Source organism: Corythoichthys intestinalis, chromosome 14, assembly GCF_030265065.1.
Source record: "Corythoichthys intestinalis isolate RoL2023-P3 chromosome 14, ASM3026506v1, whole genome shotgun sequence".
NCBI classification, from domain to species: Eukaryota; Metazoa; Chordata; class Actinopteri; order Syngnathiformes; family Syngnathidae; genus Corythoichthys; species Corythoichthys intestinalis.
The window spans coordinates 11,376,197-11,388,697 of record NC_080408.1 but is presented as its reverse complement, the minus strand read 5'-3'; the positions used below and the strand labels follow the sequence as shown (position 1 = coordinate 11,388,697).

Genomic DNA, 12,501 nt, shown 5'->3' with positions numbered 1-12,501 from the left:
TCCCATCTAGTTCTACTTACATATGAAATCTATGAGCCGCATCAGAACTTGGCTACCTGCTACCACTGTAGCAAGCATCACGCGGGCGTAGTTTTTAGCAACGTCGGCATAGCTTGTAGCGGCTGTCGCTTGCAGTAAGGTTTTTTTTTTTTTTTTTTTTTTTTTGATTCTTCCTCTACGCACGTGACGTCAGCGCGTTGTCCTGCATTAAAAGTACTCCGGGCAAAACGTGATGCTTAGAGCTGGCAAAATTAAATGATTCCTCGACGTGAATAAAATTACTCGGATCAGTATTTTAACTTGAGTTACTCGAGTATTCGTTTCAGCTCTAGTCTTAACCCTTTGTACTGACTCCATTTTGAAAGGTTCAAAGAAGGCTCACCGAGAACAAGTTGACAATTTATTCGTGTCAACAACAATCAAACAGAAAGGCAAAACAGCCATATCAGAAGTCAACAAAAGGTTCCCGAGAAAAATGACAACAATTAGTTAAACATTCAGTCTTTTGAATTCTCTCGCTGGGCGGGCTGTGGGCAGGAAGAAGGGTGTGTTTAGGAATATTGTCTATTTGTGGATTGGACAGGAGGATTCGGGAGTTACTGTTGTCCGGGCAACAAGGGTTGTAGATTTTGCCGCCTCAGCGTCAAAGGGGCTCTTGGAGTCTTGTCAGTCGTGTTATCAGTTGGATATCGGGCATTTTCCGGTGCTCCTTGTGTTGCGACAGAGCGTCCCGCCATTTGTTATGGACTGTCCGGGAGAACTGATTACGGGAGTTGGTGGTGCAGAGGTGGGCTTATTAGCGTCAGTCTTGCCCAGTCAGTTGCATGACGCACACGTTGGGCTTCCGTGGTAAGAAGGCGTTGTTTATCTCTTATGCCCTATATTCTGCTTGTTTTCCTTAAACTATGGTATAAGTGCTATTTATTTTGTATTGGGTGTGTTACAGTAATACAAACAGTAAATACGAGAAACGATACTGTTCCCTGATTGATTAAATAAGTGTGTTAGAGTAATGTATGTCATGTTCCTTCACAAAGTGATAACACCAACGACTGACGTGGCCTGCTTAACTAACTCATTGGCTACCTGTCGTATTTAATGGTCTCCACTAAAAGAAGAGTTTTTTTTTCAATCCTCCAGTTTGTTTATGAAAAGAAAAAAAATTGCCAATGTCTAATTTTTACATGCTCATTATCATGTCAATAGATCTTTGTTGAGGGATAAAATGTCCATGAAATTATGAAGTATGCTCCAGAGCGTGTTGTGACACTGTAGCACTCATATGAGGGCCGCGAGGGGGCCTGTAAACAAACCAGCTGTTGTAACAATAAACTGTGTTCTCGCTTGGTGAGACTACACAGAAATAAGTTGGAGAAGCTTATCAAGAAACTCTGTATACAGTGGGGCAAATAAGTATTTAGTCAACCACTAATGGTGCAAGTTCTCCCACTTGAAAATATTAGAGAGGCCTGTAATTGTCAACATGGGTAAACCTCAACCATGAGAGACAGAATGTGGGGAAAAAAACAGAAAATCACATTGTTTGATTTTTAAAGAATTTGTTTGCAAATCATGGTGGAAAATAAGTATTTGGTCAATACCAAAAGTTCATCTCAATACTTTGTCATGTACCCTTTGTTGGCAATAGCGGAGGCCAAACGTTTTCTGTAACTCTTCACAAGCTTTTCACATACTGTTGCTGGTATTTTGGCCCATTCCTCCACGCAGATCTCCTCTAGAGCAGTGATGTTTTGGGGCTGTTGTTGGGCAACACGGACTTTCAACTCCCTCCACAGATTTTCTATGGGTTTGAGATCTGGAGAATGGCTAGGCCTCTCCAGGACCTTGAAATGCTTCTTATGAAGCCACTCCTTTGTTGCCCTGGCTGTGTGTTTGGGATCATTGTCATGCTGAAAGACCCAGCCACGTCTCATCTTCAATGCCCTTGCTGATTTTCACTCAAAATCTCTCGATACATGGCCCCATTCATTCTTTCCTTTACACAGATCAGTCGTCCTGGTCCCTTTGCAGACAAACAGCCCCAAAGCATGATGTTTCCACCCCCATACTTCACAGTGGGTATGGTGTTCTTCGGGTGCAATTCAGTATTCTTTCTCCTCCAAACACGAGCACCTGTGTTTCTACCAAAAAGTTCTATTTTGGTTTCATCTGACCATAACACATTCTAACAGTCCTCTTCTGGATCATCCAAATGCTCTCTAGCGAACCGCAGACGGGCTTGGACGTGTACTGGCTTCAGCAGGGGGACATGTCTGGCAGTGCAGGATTTGAGTCCCTGGCGGCACATTGTGTTACCGATAGTAGCCTTTGTTATTGTGGTCCCAGCTCTCTGTAGGTCATTCACTAGATGCCCCCGTGTGGTTCTGGGATTTTTGCTCTTTGTTTGGTCTTGTATGTCTTCCATTTTCTAATAATTGCTCCCACGGTTGATGTCTTTACACCAAGCATTTTACCTATTGCAGATTCAGTCTTCCCAGCCTGGTGCAGGTCTATAATTTTGTCTCTGGTGTCCTTCGACAGCTCTTTGGTCTTGGCCATAGTGGAGTTTAGAGTGTGACTGAGTTTGTGGACAGGTGTCTTTTATACCGATAAGGAGTTAAAACAGGTGCCATTAATACAGGTAACGAGTGGAGCCTCGTTAGACCTCGTTAGAAGACGTTAGTCCTCTTTGACAGCCAGAAATCTTGCTTGTTTGTAGGTGACCCAATTCTTATTTTCCACTCTTAATTTGGAAATAAATTCTTTAAAAATCAAACTGTGATTTTCTGTTTTTTTTTCCACATTCTGTCTCTCATGGTTGAGGTTTATCCAAGTTGACAATTACAGGCCTCTCTAATCTTTTCAAGTAGGAGAACTTGCACAGTTGGTGGTTGACTAAATACTTATTTGCCCCACTGTAGTTGGTGAAACAATATCCCTGACTAGAAATCGGACATTGGCTGGCAGTGAATTATCATGTTTTTGAAAGCAAGGCACTTAATGATTTAAAAGTGAAATGCTGATGGAGCAAAGTCTTGAACTGCAGCCTGTCGGGGGATTTTGATAAATGAGAAAAATCCTTGGCACTCACTTTATAGATTTTTTTTTGTGTCAAGATGTTCAGCACTTGGTCTTCTCCCTCACGCTCCCCTTTAAATTTTGACCTTGCACGAGCGCCAAAGGACATCTCTGAGTCCCATCCCGTAGGAAGGCCCCACTAAATGAATCTTATCAAACAACTCCTTTTGATTTTCCGGATCAGTGCTTTTATAAATGAAGAGGCAAAGACCCCTCGGTAAAGATGTGAAGTGTCTACTGCCAACAGGGAGCAGAAGAAAGAAACAAGGACATCAAAGTCCTCTTGAAGTCAAAGGTTTCCCACAGGGAGTAGAATAGAAAAATGGTTATCAACAAGCGCCACACACAGTGGAAATACAGAGCATCCCAAAAGTAGACATTGTCCTAGACCAGTGTTTCTGAAAAGTAAGTGTTGTTTTTGGCAGCCCTGTTAGTTTTTGTTTATGTCTTAATCTTTTGGACAAAAATACTCATTAATCTTAGTCATATTTTAGTCATTTCAAAATGTGTTCGTCTTCGCCTAGGTTTAGTCGATGAAATCTCATACAAATACCGTATTGGCCCGAATATAAGACTGTGTTTTTTGCATTTAAAGAAGACTGAAAAAGCGGGGGTCGTTTTATATTCAGGGTCTAGACATTATACCCATTCATGACGCTAGATGGCGCCAGATATCATTGAAGCGGATGCCAAACTTGACTCTCCAGGCCAAAGCGAACCCCTTATGGTTAATGCAGTTATTGCAATTTTGTTGTTTTATCACAATATATTGGTTTATTTACATTTCAAAAACCAGACACCATTCATTTACGAATGTGATTGCACTTTTGTTTACATATTTACATGTTCGGATATTAAGATTTGAATGAGGCAAAATAACATGTTTTTTCTCTCAAATATATTGTTATAATCATTTGTTTCAGATGTATTTTAATTATTTTCTTTATAAAAAATAATTTGGGGTTCAGAAAGTCTTATTTCAAACTTGAGTCTTGAAAAAGGGGGTCGTCTTATAATCAGGGCCGTCTTATATTCGGGCCAATACAGTTGTCTAGATTTAGTCGGCGATTACTAAAAATGTTTTCGTCTGTAAAATTCAAAAGTTTTAGTCCAGTTTATTTAATTATATTTTATTTTTTTGTGTGTATTCAATGTATTTATTCAGATTTAAAATTGGAAAGAGATAAATACTCTATAAGACATGTTTTTTCACTTTATCCCCAAAGTATAATTAAAATATATAATATGTAAAATGTATATGGCGGAAAACACAGACAAGACTGAAAAAGCAATTTCTGCTCTTGCACTCCTCTTTAAAATAAACTGCTGTATTTTAAGTCAAAATAACTGTTGTGTTTGATAGAACAATATGTCTATATGCTGCCATAGCAGATTCATGGCGCATTAAGCCTCCGAACTATTTTTAATTTGTCCGTTTTACCCTGGAGACCCTGTTTACAGACGCCACGCAATCGCTTGTTTCAACCCAGCCATAAAAAGAAGGTAAGTAATTATGTTTATTATTAAAAATGTCTGTCATTTTTTAGCTTAGAAACATTAATTTATGTCTAATATTTAAATTTAAAAAAAAAAAAAAAAAACGACTTAAAAAAATTATTCCCTCGCATATTTTAAACTTTTAAACAAATTACGTCACAATGAAAAAAATGGTGTCTGTAAATAAGTCACGGATAGCTATAATCCCCAATATGTTAGATGATAAATAATCAATCCAAACAAAGAAAAATTGGGGGGAAAAAAAAAAAACATTTAAAAGGGGAAATATATGAAAAATGAACATCTCGACCACTCCTTGATGTCTGCAATTTCTGCATCGCGACCCTTGTTATATTACCATGAAAAGTAATGTTAGTTACTTTGCTGAGTAACTAATTACTCTTACGTTGAGGTCACTGAGTTACTAACTCAATTACTTTTTGGGAGAAGTTATTTGTAACTGTAATTAATTACTTTTCTAAAGTAAGATTAACAACACTGGTTGCCGCTGAAGCCTTCACTCTAGGCTGTCGCTAGTTTGAAACGATCTTTAGGCTGCGGTGTGCTGTGATTACACTCATGTTTGTTTCTGTCACGAGTCTAGTTTTTGAAACATTTGCGGAAAAAGGACAGAAAAACTGCCATGTTGTCAACAGACTGCTATGTTTTCATCAATGTTGTTAGTTGTAGCAGTTCATCTCATGTGTGGTTGAATGGCATTAAGATCTGAATAGCAGACCTGTTAAGTTTCACGATTTGGTCGGGAGACTCCCGATTTTGACCCCAATGCTCACGCCTCACGATTAGAAAGCCAAATCTCCCGATTTTCCAAAAATGTCAATTTTTTTTTTTTACGTTTTTGTTTGTCACCGTTTTGTAACGATACCATTCGGCCCGATTCGGAAAGTGACCAACAACGAATAGCCTGGCCGTCTCCGACTTCCCCGCCCTCACTCCCCTTCAGAGCTGGAAAAGCCCAACCAATCATCTGACAGGGAGGGAAGAGGCGAAGCACCACCGACTTCCCAAGATGCTGCCACTAATAAACCGGCTTTTAGACTGGTTCAAGTCTTTATTTTGGAAGGAAGAGATGGAGCTGACCCTGGTCGGCCTCCAGTATTCGGGAAAAACGACGTTCGTCAACGTAATTGCCGTAAGTCTTACCTGCCAGCGATAGCTAACTAGCCTAATGCTAATAGCATTAGAGCTAATGATGGGAGAACGATGACGAGGAAGAAGTCGCTGCTTTACTCTGTGTTTTCGTGGATCAAACATCATGGAATATTAAACCACTGCGGTCCTACCCCCACAATATATGAATTTAAGTGAGAAAGCGTATCGTTACTTACTTGAAGTTTAATCATTTAGATTCGCTATTATGCTAAAGCTAAAGTGTATACTATACACTTTATTACATTATATCATTATTACTGTGCTGAAACAAAAAATATAAAGTTTCAATTCTAGGTTACAATTCAATTAAAAAACTGCCATGACAAAGATACTTTTAAAAACAAATATGATTCATTTTCTAAATGATGTAATTAATGTTTTTAATCTTGCTGATTTAGTCTGACGAAACCCTAATTGGAGTGATGGTTGATGAGATGAAGAGGCTGCTGAGGAAGCTGATGTCCAAATTTGTGCAAATAGATGTGATCAGGAAAGCTGAGGATATCCTAGATGTTGATTACAGGAACAAGGAGAACTGGCATGACACAGGCAACATAGCAGTATCACATGATGCCAGACAATACATGGAGCAAGTTGAAGACTATCTCTGATGCCACCAAAAAGAGGTTCTTTGACAGTGTAGTTAATTTTTACACAAGTGTTGTGACCAAAATGAACTTGAAAAAAAAATGGTTGCATTTTGTCTTAGCGATGGTCGCGCGCGCGCGCGTCATCGGGGTTGGCAAACAGAAATCTCCCTATTTGCAATTTCTACAACTTAACAGGTATGGAATAGGGTCTTTTGGAAAATGCCTCCCATGTAAAGAAAAAATTTGAGAAACCCTGGATTTGAAAACAAATCAGGAAATGAGTTATGTGTTCACGTGTAAACTAGAACAATGTTTCCTTATGTCGTTGTCTCCCTGACATCTGGTTCTGGTGACGTTTCGCAGCCGTGGTGTGTTTTTTATTGTGCGTTGCGGTGACCCCCTTGGAGATCCGAGGAATAGGGGGGAGGGACTCACGGGAAATATGCACTAAGGCAATCCCAGGACACGAAGAGGAAATGAACATTTGTGTTTGTCTTTTTACAAACGTAATATATTGGATTGGAAATGTATTTTTGGGATGGAGGCTTGGTGTTAGGTCTTTGAAGGCGTGTGATATCAGTCTATGATGCTAAACCAAGCCACTATAGTGATTCATAATGACTCCATGCAGACTCATGTCTATCTGAAAGTGACTATCAAAGCGGAAGAATTTTGTTCACAAGCGTTTGCGTACCAGAAAGAAATTGTGGGTTTGCAGACCATCTTTATTCCTTACGTCTTATCCATAGGCGGATTTTAAGTGGGGGCCAGGCCCCCCCGGTGGCCGAAAAGTGTGTCATTGCATGTAATTGACTTTGCTACGTATATAAAAGTTGTAAAGCAATAAAACTGCGACAAAAATGAATGAAATGAACAAAAAAATATACTTTTATAATGGGTCAAAATTATTTTTAGAACAGATCATTTGACTATAAAAAAAAAAATAGGGGAGGACAATTTTGTTTTCAAATTATTTTTTTCTTTGATGAAATTTTTTTTTAACTTTTTGGGGATTGAATGATTTAGACACAAATGTCCTACCCATAATATGGTCCAAACACAAAATGGACTGCTTCAATCAAAGAAAACTTTTTCAATGAAAAAGTGTAAAAATGCAAATGTTTCAATCTCATTTTTTCGCATTCAAAAACTTTCTATTATTGACAAGTTTCTTTTCTTTTTTTTTTCTTTTTTTGGTTTAAAGTGATTTTTGTTTTTCAAAATATATTTTTTGAAGCATCGTATTTTTTTTATTGAATAATAAAGACAACAATGTCCTAGCCAAAATGTGGCCCAAACACAAATCAACATTACTTGAATCAAAAAAGTAGCTTCAATCAAAAAATAATAATAATAAAAAATAATAATATTCAAAGAAAAATAGCTTTCACATGCATTTTTTTTTTGCATTCAAACACATTTTTTGTCTGATTGAAGCGACTTTTTTTTCCGTTTTTTTTTTTTTTTTTTTAATTGAACCAATTTTTTTTAATTGAATAATAAAGACACAACGCTACCTCCATATGGCTCCGCCCAGGCAATACAATTTTTGACTGGGGTAACCACATTGGCACGACACCGGCGGGCGAACCATATTCAATGGATGACGATCCTGGCAAAATGTATTGCCTAAGCAGCCTAATTTAGAATTCCCCTCAAGAAGTTTACATACAGTGGGGAGAACAAGTATTTGATACACAGTCAATGGGAAAACCCATTGGCAGTGTATCAAATACTTGTTCTCCCCACTGTATATAGTTTAAATATAGCTGATGTGTGCACAGATATATTGGACTGTGCCAGTGATTTCTGTCTTTAATAGACACTCGAACATTCTTTTTTACCTCTCTGAGTATTCTACGCTGAACTCTTTGCGTCATCTTTGGTGGATGGCTACTCCTTGGGAGAGAAGCAACAGTGCCAAACTCTCCATTTGTAAACAACATCTCTGACTGTCGACTGATGAACATCAAGACTTTTAGAGATGGTTTTGTATCCTTTCCCAGCTTTATACAAATCACCAATCCTTGATCGCAGGTCTTCAGACAGCTCTTTTGACTGAGCCATGATGCACATCAGACAGTGCTTCTCATGAAGACATTTCTTACCAGGCGTGTGTTTTATAGTGGGCAGGGCAGCTTTAAACCACTCATCAGTAGAGCTGGGAATCTTTGGGCACGTAACGATACGATTACAATTTTTTTTTTTTTTTTTTTTATGTTTTGTACATTAATTCCAAAATTGTTCAAAAATCCTCTCAGGCTAAACCAAACTACTATATCAGTATCAAGGTAACATAAAACTGTAAACAAATACAAAAATAACAGTAAATAAAAAAACTCCAGTCCCCATTCTGTATCAGCAGCTTTAAACTACATTCAATTAATTTAATGTTGTGAATCAACTGTTACAGTTGTTAAAATTGCTCCAGTTATTCCATAATTTCCCTTCTGTCTACTTTTGTCAACGTTTTAACACTATTTCATCATTTAAAGATAGATTCAAGACAAGATTTTGCCGATTTAGGAGTATTTTAGATAAAAAGTTAATTAGGTTCGCTACAACAGAGCCTTCTAGAGAGGTCTACTGCTTTAAGATGGCGGCTGTTTACTTATGCCGGAAAGTCTGTCATTTCGCATCTCTGTTCAATAATACATGTTCTAACACTGACGTCGTCTGTCATTTTGCACCTTGTTCTACATATATATGATATCTACTGTAGCCGTATGTTTGTAGCAACTAGCAACTGGGCGTTGTTTGTAGCGGCTCTCAGCCGCAGTCAGGTATGATTGTTTTTTTATCTAGCGGCATGAGTTGAACATGATATTTACTCTCGGTCCGTTCCTCATTGCGTCCCAAAGATCGCGATGACTGTGTTTTACTTCCGCTTTACCTGGTATAATTCAATAATCGGAATTTGGATATTTGTGAATCGTTCTCGAATCTCCCATGGCCGAATCGCGAATAATCTAAGAATCGGAAATTTCGCACGCCTCTACTCATCAGTGATTGGGCACACACCTGACTTAAATTGTTTGGTAAAAATTGGTTTCAATTCCTCTTTGTCTCCTTAGGCAGAATTCTCATTAAAATATGAAAACCTATAAATGTTTGGGTGGTTTTAGTTAAAGCTGACAGTTTTTACATCTGTGTGATTTTGACAAAGATCAGATCACATTTGATGAGGATTTTATGCAGAAATGTGAGAAATTCCAAAAGGTTCAGATACTTTTTCATACCACTGTATTATGTTGCCACGGTTGCCATGAGAACTGAGCATCTTCCAGCTAGTGCCCTGTTAACTTTTTTTACACTAACTTACTATTTATTAAGTCATGACAGTTCGTAAAGTGGTGTAAAACTGCGCTCATGCCATTATTTATCAATTTTTTGATGAGTCAGAGTACTATTTTTGTTGTATGTTGTAGTATAAAGGCAAGAGTGAAAGTCACACATTTAAACATGCTGAATATAGGTTTTCAGGCCAGACCCCTATGATGACTGAATTGAGTGTGTATATCTCCCAGTATGACGTTCCTGTAACTGTTTGCTTTGAGAGCTTCCTGTTCTTCCCGCACATGCTGATGTTGGTCATGTAAACATTACGAAGGAGTATTGATTTCCTCTAAGTATGTGTGACACCATTACATTCCCGCCAACTCACTATGACCCCATCGCCGGGTTCAAGCTTCAACGCTGTTTTGTTTTGTCCTCAGGAGTGCTCCTCAAACCCGAACCTCCGGCGTCCCAGCCAGACCCGGGCAGAGGCCGAGTTCATCAAATCCACATCCCTCTCATCATCCCCCCACCGAGGCAGCCCAATACGCACGTCGTGAGGACGGCACCCCACAGCCAGCCATCCGCCCCCCGGTGGCCTGGAAGCCACGTCGTCCCCGCGGTGCCCGGCAACCCTGTAGGGGAGACAGGCGAGGCGGGACCCCCCGGGTACACCCGTAGAGTGACAGTAAGGAGGGGCTCCGAGGACGGGGCCGGCCAACCCCTCACCGGGTTTGCAGGAGCACCAGGTAACGTTTTTGTTAGGAGCTTCTGTACTCAAAATGGCTTGTTACAAAACGTATTATTTTATTAATTATAAAATCAAATTTTAAAAAAACATCAATGTATACCACAGTGAATAACTAACACAATATCAATACCAAATCGGGATATTCAGGGGCCGTTTACATGGTGACTCTCCGAGAATACGAAAAATTTCAAATTTGCATTTATATGGGCCCGTCTCCATTCGAACAATGTCGCAATTCCGCATGAAAATGATGTAGCATTCATGCCAGGCCCTAGGGGGCAGTGCAGATTTACAAAGCGACAGCGAATGATGCACTTTGACCCCACCAAATTTCGTCAGCCCGGAAAAAAATGTGCCTGCCCACTCGAAGCAATGGCATTTTTCTTTTGTTCAAAAAGGCACAAAAATGGAAACATTCAACATATTTAATTTAAAAATATTATTCATTCATTCATTCATTTTCCATGCCGCTTTTTTCTCACGAGGGTCGCAGAGGTGCTGGAGCCTATCCCAGCTAACTACGGGCAGTAGGCAGAGGACACCCTGAACTGGCTGCCAGCCAATCGCAGTAAAAATATTATTAAAACAGTAAATTAAAGCCGACATTCCGCCATATTTGCTGTTTTAATGTTTAGTAGTACCACTGCGCAGGCCCAATGTGACGTGTACGAGTGGTTGTTATCGGCGCGATCTTGCGCCACGGGAGCCTTTGATATGCATGTGGAGGAAGCCCCCCCTCAATCCCCCACAATCGAATTCTTCCACTTTGGAGGCAGGATTCAGAATCTTTCGTCTTCGCCGACACCATATGCACGCGAGGCCACTCCGCAACACAGTCATTGTGTCTTCGTGTCGCAGAGTTGTCATGTTAACTGCCCCTCAGATATGGTAACATCCAGTGATGGAACAAATGTGAACAGGGTCCAGGTGCGATAAGCATAAATGGGACCCCCCGAGTGGACCGTCCGACAGGGCAGGGTGCTAATGGACAATTATTTACGGGCCACTTCACACTTTTGCTTGAAAGGGGAAGTTCTGATTTTTTGACGTAAGGCTTAATCTTTGAGTTAGCGGAGGTTTAATTAGTCTGTGTAGTTTATTTCCACATATGCATGCAGTTTGTCAGTTATTTGTTAGTTTCAGGGCTCCAGAGTGGCTAAGCTAGCACGAGTCAATGGTGCCTGATTAGCATGCCAATAAAAAGACAATATTAACAGATCTAACATTGTCAAATAAATTCAAAATGCAGATCATTGTTCGAATTACCCATGCGACCAAAACAACGTCACACCAAACTGCCGTTATTCATTTCTTCCTGCGGGATTATTTTTTTTTAGACGCGTAATGCAAGCACAATAGAGGAGTACTTCGGCCATTCGTGCTCAGTCTAATGGGGAGTCCCTTTCGTTCCCACAAAAAAAAAAAAATCAGCAGTGAAAAAAAACAATGTGATATCACTCTACCCTGCTTTCTTAGGACAGCCTGCTTCCTACACATGTGCTAGATGACAAATAATGCTGCTCATACTACAATCATTGACATGCAATGGCAAGTTTTAATAACTCTATCCTGAAAACATAAAATAAAATCCCAGTGGCGCCACCAGGGGGTTTCCAGGGGTGGCCACGGCCCCCACTATAAATTTTTTGGCCACCCCACTGGCCACCCCGCTTGCCTCTATATTGTTAGATTGTTGAAGCATCAGTTGTGCATTTCATCCCAAATGCGCAGCCAGGACTATGGATTATGGACTATGCACATTAAATCATTAGTAACATCAAATATTACACAATACACCAAAATATATCAGTAGACGTGTCCTTAAGTCTTTCTGATAGTTTTCCCCTGACCTTTTTACTGCAGTAATATAATGAAAACCTGAAATTATGGCTTTTAGTTTTGGTGTGCCACCCCAAGATTTTAATTGGCCCCATCTGGCCACCCCTATGAAACATTTCTGGAGGCGCCACTGTAAAATCCTAAAACATAAAAACACCAACAACACTATTGATTGCATGGATAAAAGTGGGCGATTCTCATGCATGCATGTTGTTTTTTATTGGTATGCTAAGCAGGCACTATTGACTCACGCTAATTTAGACACTCCGTAGCTCAGAAACAAACAAATAACAAACT

General features: G+C 39.7%; 2 protein-coding genes across 2 annotated transcripts in view; both read left to right on the top strand.

Annotated features, from left to right (window-relative positions):
* emilin2a (elastin microfibril interfacer 2a) overlaps nt 1-12,501 on the top strand; it is a 46,789-nt gene that overhangs the window by 24,646 nt on the left and 9,642 nt on the right. The window contains exon 5 of the mRNA XM_057856491.1: nt 10,055-10,363. Within this exon, the coding sequence (XP_057712474.1) occupies nt 10,055-10,363 (309 nt within the window). The remainder of the gene's footprint in view (nt 1-10,054; nt 10,364-12,501) is intronic.
* Nucleotides 5,351-6,517, top strand: LOC130929392 (ADP-ribosylation factor-like protein 8A). Its single transcript, XM_057856496.1, has 2 exons — nt 5,351-5,728; nt 6,147-6,517. The coding sequence occupies exons 1-2, from the start codon at nt 5,606-5,608 to the stop codon at nt 6,357-6,359; spliced, it is 336 nt and encodes a 111-aa protein (XP_057712479.1). The 5' UTR covers nt 5,351-5,605; the 3' UTR covers nt 6,360-6,517.

Excerpts from the sequence above, each read along its gene's own strand:
- LOC130929392 (XM_057856496.1), top strand. The coding sequence starts at position 5,606 with ATGCTGCCACTAATAAACCGGCTTTTAGACTGGTTCAAGTCTTTATTT. Across the intron at positions 5,729-6,146 it reads CGTTCGTCAACGTAATTGCC|TCTGACGAAACCCTAATTGG; the intron begins GTAAGTCTTACC and ends TTGCTGATTTAG.